The 6,289-nt window shown below is 49.9% G+C and overlaps 1 protein-coding gene across 1 annotated transcript in view; it reads right to left on the reverse strand.

Annotated features, from left to right (window-relative positions):
- The window catches only part of SRGAP3 (SLIT-ROBO Rho GTPase activating protein 3), a 257,414-nt gene that overhangs the window by 64,790 nt on the left and 186,335 nt on the right, over positions 1–6,289 (reverse strand). Inside the window, exons 9-10 of the mRNA XM_007463719.1 lie at positions 5,294–5,491; positions 1,067–1,151 (exon numbers count right to left, since the gene is read on the reverse strand). Of these exons, the coding sequence (XP_007463781.1) occupies positions 1,067–1,151; positions 5,294–5,491 (283 nt within the window). The remainder of the gene's footprint in view (positions 1–1,066; positions 1,152–5,293; positions 5,492–6,289) is intronic.

The raw sequence follows: 6,289 nt of genomic DNA on the forward strand, positions 1-6,289 counted from the left end.
TTCTGCTTTATAACAAAGTGAATCAGCTATACATATACATATATCCCCATATCTCCTCCCTCTTGCATCTCCCTCCCTCCCACCCTCCCACCCTCCCTATCCCACCCCTGTAGGTGGTCTCAAAGCACCAAGCTGATCTCCCTGTGCTATGCGGCTGCTTCCCACTAGCTATCTATTTTACATTTGGTAGTGTATATATGTCCATGCCACTCTCTCACTTTGTCCCAGCTTACCCTTCCCCCCTCCCCGTGTCCTCAAGTCCATTCTCTAGTAGGTCTGCATCTTTATTCCCATCTTGTCCCTAGGTTCTTCATGACCTTTTTTTTTTTTTTTTTTAGATTCCATATATATGTGTTAGCATATGGTATTTGTTTTTCTCTTTCTGACTTACTTCACTCTGTATGACAGACTGTAGGTCCATCCACCTCACTACAAACAACTCAGTTTCGTTTCTTAGATGAGCTTTGATGTGCAGAAAGGAGCTCAGTGCCACTGGAGTACAGTAGGGAAGTGGAGGATGGGTAGATGAGGTCAGGGAGGCAGGTGGAGGTCAAGTGACCTTGGGCCTCGTGTGCCATGGGAGCAGTTGGGATTTTATCCCACCCATCGTTGGAAGCCTTTGGGGAGCTTTAAGTCTAGTCCCCAGGTCTCCCAAGGACCAAACTCTGCTTTACACGTATGCATTTTTCTTCTTGGACCTAGAATCCTGGCCAGGCACTCCAGTAGTATTCCTGGCAGACAGAATCTGCTAAAAAGCAACAGTGCAGATGCCTGTTCCCTGAATCCCACCCCCTACCTATTGGGGACCCTCATTACTTTATCTGGGACCCTCCTCCACAACCCAAACTAAGACTTGTGCTTGCCCCATAGTTTCTGCAGCCAGACTGGACCCCCTCAGCATCTGTACCAGAGCTATTTTCCCAGATTGCTCATCCCGGTAGGTGGCTCCAGGACCAGGCCTCATTCCACCAAGTGCCCGGATCTCCATGTGAAACAGCTCAAGGGGCCACAACACAACCCAGCAGGGAAGACAGCCCCCCTTGCCGGCCTCTGCCACCTGACTCACCTTCGCCCAGAGTCTGCTTGAGTAAGTCATGCTTGGCCTGTAGCTTAGTGATGAGGTTACTGCCGTTCACATATTCTTTAAATTTCTGTAAGACACAAGGCACAGGACATTACAGATCGCAGGGCCAAGTCCTGCCATTTCTGCTTCCATAGTGGACCTCCAGGGCAGGAGGCCACCCTCAAGGCCCCAGGCACGGGGAAAGGGGTTTCTGCGTCGGCTCCATCAGATCCCCAGCTCTAACGAGTGTGGCTGTCCAGTCCTATAAGGCATTTCAGGTCAGTTTGGGAACACAGAGAAAGCTCGGGGGATGGGCACAGTGAAAGGTGCTTCTGTCAGGTGAGGACTGCAGGAGGCTGGGCAGTGGGCTTCTTTAGCCATCAAAGTTTCTCCATGCTTCTGGGCCAAGAGCATGCAGCCGAGACAAGAGAGCGTTATCAGATCTGTCAGAGGGGAGCCTCAGAACATGTCTTCTTTTATCTGGCTGCACTCTGAAGGAGGAAGGGCATTGCAGGCCCCTAGAGACGTTCCTATTAAAATAACCCGAACTGCATTTGGGGATATGATTTTCTTCTTTTTCCAGATGAGAAAGGTGAGGCTGGCACAAGAAATGATTTGCCCTAGGACCCCAGGCTGCCTCTAGTTCTGCGGCCTGGCCAAGCACAATGCACTTGGAAGCAGTGCCAGGAACGGGGCACCCGGAACAGAAACACATCTACCTGCCCCCAGTTCAGCCTGGCCTCAGCCATGCCTCTACACAACTACCAGCTTCCCTCGGCCCTGCCCACCCCACGTCGCCCAGTCACAGGCCGGGAGCCCTCTCTGCTGGACCATGAGCCACTGTAGGCACCGTCCATGCAGGTTCCTTTCTGGATCCTCGGTGCCTACAGCTGTGCCAGGCATATAGTAGGTGCTGAGAAGTTCAGCTGAAATCTCTTACCTGGCAGGACTGACATAGCAGAGTAGGAGAGAGACAATAAACTACCAAAAACGTAAATAAAATACACAATTGGTCAATGGTGGTGAACGCTAGGGATGGAAACAAGGCAGGAATGAGGAACTGGGAGCGAGGGCAGACCTCACTGCAAAGTTGCCATCTCAGCCCCGGCCTGAAGGAGGTGAGGAAGACAGCCGTGTGGGTGCACAAGGGAGGGAAGGGTCTAAGCAGAGGGGAACGCAATTACAAAGGCCCTGAGAATGAAGGCACAGGGACAGATGTGATTGCCCCAAACCTGCCAGCTAGTTTCTCACCAAAAAACCCATTCTATTCCCCAGCCAGAAAGCTCAGAAAGGGCGCAGAGGAGCAAAGAAGTGCGCCTCGGCAGCTCAGGACATCTGGAACGTCACCATCTTCCCGCTGAAGACAGATGTGGGGAAAGGCCCACGGGGAGGGGGCTGACATGTGCCCGGATAAGACTGAGGTCACCGCACCCTGGCCCCACCCTGCTGGGTTTCTGGGGCTTGGGGCGTCCTGTCTCCTTGGCCGTGGTCCTTCTTAGCTCCTAGGGCCTTGTCCCGTGGTTGCTAAGAGTCACTCCCCCTTGTATCTGTAGATGGTTTTCAAACATGTACATCTGGTCCTCACTGCAGTCTCAGATGACAAATGGTGGAAGCATCACCATTCCCATTCTACCCAGAAGGAGAAAGAGCTCAGAGCTGCGGTCACTCAGTGTGCGATCTTGGCCGGATTTCTGAACATTTCTGGGCCTCATGCCCTCCTCAAGGTAAAATGAGTAGACTCATGGTGCTTCTCCAAGTGTGGTGCAGGGACCAGTGGCCTCCTACCCAGCTGGGGAGAGTGTCCACACGCAGATTCCTGCACTGGAAGACTGTGAGTCGAACCCGAGGAGGACACCACAGAGGCCCAGAAGTGCTCACATTTCCAGGGTGCCACCTCAGGGAGGGCGGTAGTCTGGGAACCTACGTTTTCAACAAGCTTCCTACACAATTCAAAAGCACACTTCGGTTTGATAACTACCCACCTATAGGCTCTCTCTGGATGCTTCCAGGAATATAGCCCTCTGATTTTATCGCCCTGTGTTTAAGAATTCACCATAAAAAGCAGAGGTGCGGTATAAGTAGGTATTCTCTCCATCCTGCCTCACTGTCCCAAGCCAGGTGAAGCTCCAATCCCAAACTTGTAACTCATGCTTTGGTGGGTTAGTGCAAATTACACCTGATTAGTGCAAATTACACACTGGGGCTCTGGGGCTTGGGGATCCTGGCTACTTCTTCCAAGCTTCACCCAGGCTTCACGTGTGACCCATGAAGGAAAGAATGCCATTGAATCGTATTAATGTTTGCTTTAAAAGGAGTGTTATGTCCTTAAAATACCTAAATAATGTCACAACATCACATCATGAGGTGTACTAGCCAACCAGATTCATAACTTGAATATTCAGATCAAAATATAACATCCATGACCCCCATCATGGATGCTGTCTTTTAATTTCAAGCAGGCTGAACCCCCTTCTTTGCTCCTGCTGCCTAAGTGACAATATGCATCCACACTCCTCCTCACTTATCTTTGTAACCCATAAATTCTCGACAAACACAGTAGGCCCCTCGTGGAAGTGGTGAGCCCCCGAAACTGGCATGGGCTGATTCACATAGTATTCACATAGTATGTGCTAAATAAATACTTGAATGAGTAAATGAGTGAATCGGTTCTTTCTTGAAAACAACAAAGTCAAAGAGTGTTGACGAAGGAAATGCAGTAGGCGTCAACCGTTGGTTTTTGACAGGGATTTGACGAGGCCTAGCATGAAATGGAGCTGGACGTTAGAATTGGGTGGGTTTGTGACTGGTTAAATGACCACAATCTAAAACTGCTGATTAATGGATCAATATTAGTCTAGTGGCATGTTTTGAATAACCCTGTCTTTGGCCTAGGCCCTGAAGTACCAATTAGTTTTTTTTTTTTTTATTGACAAACTTTAAGGTACAGAAGCCACGCTTACTGAATCTGCAGACACAAGGTCTGAAGAGACAGCATATGTGATGAGCAGCCGATCAGGATCCTGACAGTCTGGAACCATGAGCTGAACCGATCAAGAGGATATCTATCTAAGCGGTGATAAACATCAGACCCACCCAAGACATCACCTACACATCCTATAGGAGGAGGGTGGCCTAGTTTAATGGCAGTACAGTAGGAACAGAGATTTAACTGATACTAGCTTAAAAAAAAAAAAAGAATATGATCTTAGGACATATGGAAAGAGAAGCATAGCCCCTAATGTGGAGGGAGGTGAAAGTTTAGCCCTGCTCTGTGCTGGTCACTCTGCTGAACACGTTCTGGAGAGTGTCGCTAGGATGCTGAGGGCACTCAAAACAAAAGCTTAAGAGGCTGGACTGAAAGAAGTAGATATGTTTAGCCTGGAGAAATAAAAACCCAGCTCCCTGCAACCTTGCCAGACTGTCAAGTGGAATTAGCCTCTCTCTGGGTTGCCCCAGAGAACAGAATTAAGATCAATGACCAGAAATCCTAGTGAGGAAGATTTCTAAAGATAACACAGATACGGAAAACATCATAGTATCTATAGCCAGCCACAAGACAAACAAAAGGGTTGTTTGGGGAAGGAGGGAGCTTTTTAATCTGGGGTTGTTCAAGCAGAATCTGAATGACTTTTGGGCAGGGATAAGGTTGAACAGGGTCAAACATCAGATGGAAGATGTAAGGTCCCTTCTAACCCCATTCCATGTTCACTAAACACATGTTGAAATAAAGCCCCGATGCCTCTCATCCCTGTTCCTCCTTGGCCAAGTGAAATGTAAGTAATCTGGGATTTTACATGAAGGGCTGGCAACTCACCAGCAATTTGCAAAGATCACTCGGGGTGTTGTTTGCAGAGTCCATGCCCAAATTTGACACAACTTGACATGACAACCATACACTAAACTTGGGGGTTGTTACTTGGGGCGTGCACCTGGCTCTGTTAGCCCTTTTTCCTCTCACCCTACTGAACACAATTCTCTCTGTATTTTTTCTAGAAAAGGAAAATCACAATAACTGTCGATCCAAGATCAAGGCTGGTGCTACCCACTGGTACCTCACTTTCTGCATTTCACAAAGCCACACCAGGCAATTTAACCTGAAAAGCATGCTGGAAGACCTGTAGGTCTAACTGACCCAGGTGGTTCCTCTGGCTCCCAGTAGTCTGGGCTGCTCCCCAAAATCACTGCTGGTGGGGGGCCAGACAGAGGGTCCTGGGCCAGGACGCCACTTACTGTAAAATAAAACATTTCTGTCTCCTGCTGGTTGGCTCTCCTCTTGGCGATGTTGAGCTTGCTCATGTAGGTCTCGGAGGCGGCTGACTTCACAGACTCCGTGGACCGGCTGTGTTGGAAGGCGTCGGAGACGTCAAAGTCCTCCACAGTCAGCATGTCCTGCAAGGTCTGCATGGTGGCGTCCAGGGTTTTTCTAACCTGGGGAAACACAAAAATCCTTCAGGTTGACAAAAATCCTTCAGCCTCAGAATGCCTTTGACACCTCAAAGCCCTTTCCCAACCGTTCCTTGATTTCTTCCACATAAAGCATCAGGAGGCAGGCAGGACAAAGACGCTCATTCCCGTTACAGTGATGTGGAAAGTAAGGCCAGCAGCTGGCTGGGGGGAGAAGCCAGGTGGCCTAATCTAAAGTCATGTCATGGGACTGCTTCTGCTGGAGACATCGGAGAAGGTTGTGACCAACAAGGAACTTGGGTTTTGAGGTTTATGTTTCTTTATAGTTATACAACCCCAAACCAGCTCCTCCTGGGAGGCAGGTCCCTGAGGAGGAGCAACGCTAGAAACGCTCTCCGTTTCCTTCATCCAGAGAAGGGAGGGGACACAGTCTGGATAAGGGCAGTGCTGTCCTCAGTGAGTGAACTCCTCTGCTGTCGGCCACTGGGTCCACGCAAGCCTGACTGAGAAAAAACAGCCTCGAGGAAGATAGACCCAAGACACACGCAGTGTGCTCGGTCCTCCGGGACTCTGACTCCTCTCCCGGGACCAAGTGGGACCCTGGAGGCTCTACACGCAGGGCCCCGGCCTCCCCACAGCCCTTCACTGAACTGTGCCTAAAGGGTGTACTGGAACTTGGATGGAGGGTCGCTCCAAACACAGACCTGGGAGAACTGCGTCCACATTCGCTCCACAGTGATTGCTGCTCAAAGCCTCTCTTGTCACTCAGATCTCAACTTAAAAGTCGCCTCCTGGTGACATCAGGCCTCCCCACCCAACCCA

This window comes from Lipotes vexillifer, unplaced genomic scaffold (genome assembly GCF_000442215.2).
Source record: "Lipotes vexillifer unplaced genomic scaffold, Lipotes_vexillifer_v1.1 scaffold1387, whole genome shotgun sequence".
NCBI lineage: Eukaryota > Metazoa > Chordata > Mammalia > Artiodactyla > Lipotidae > Lipotes > Lipotes vexillifer.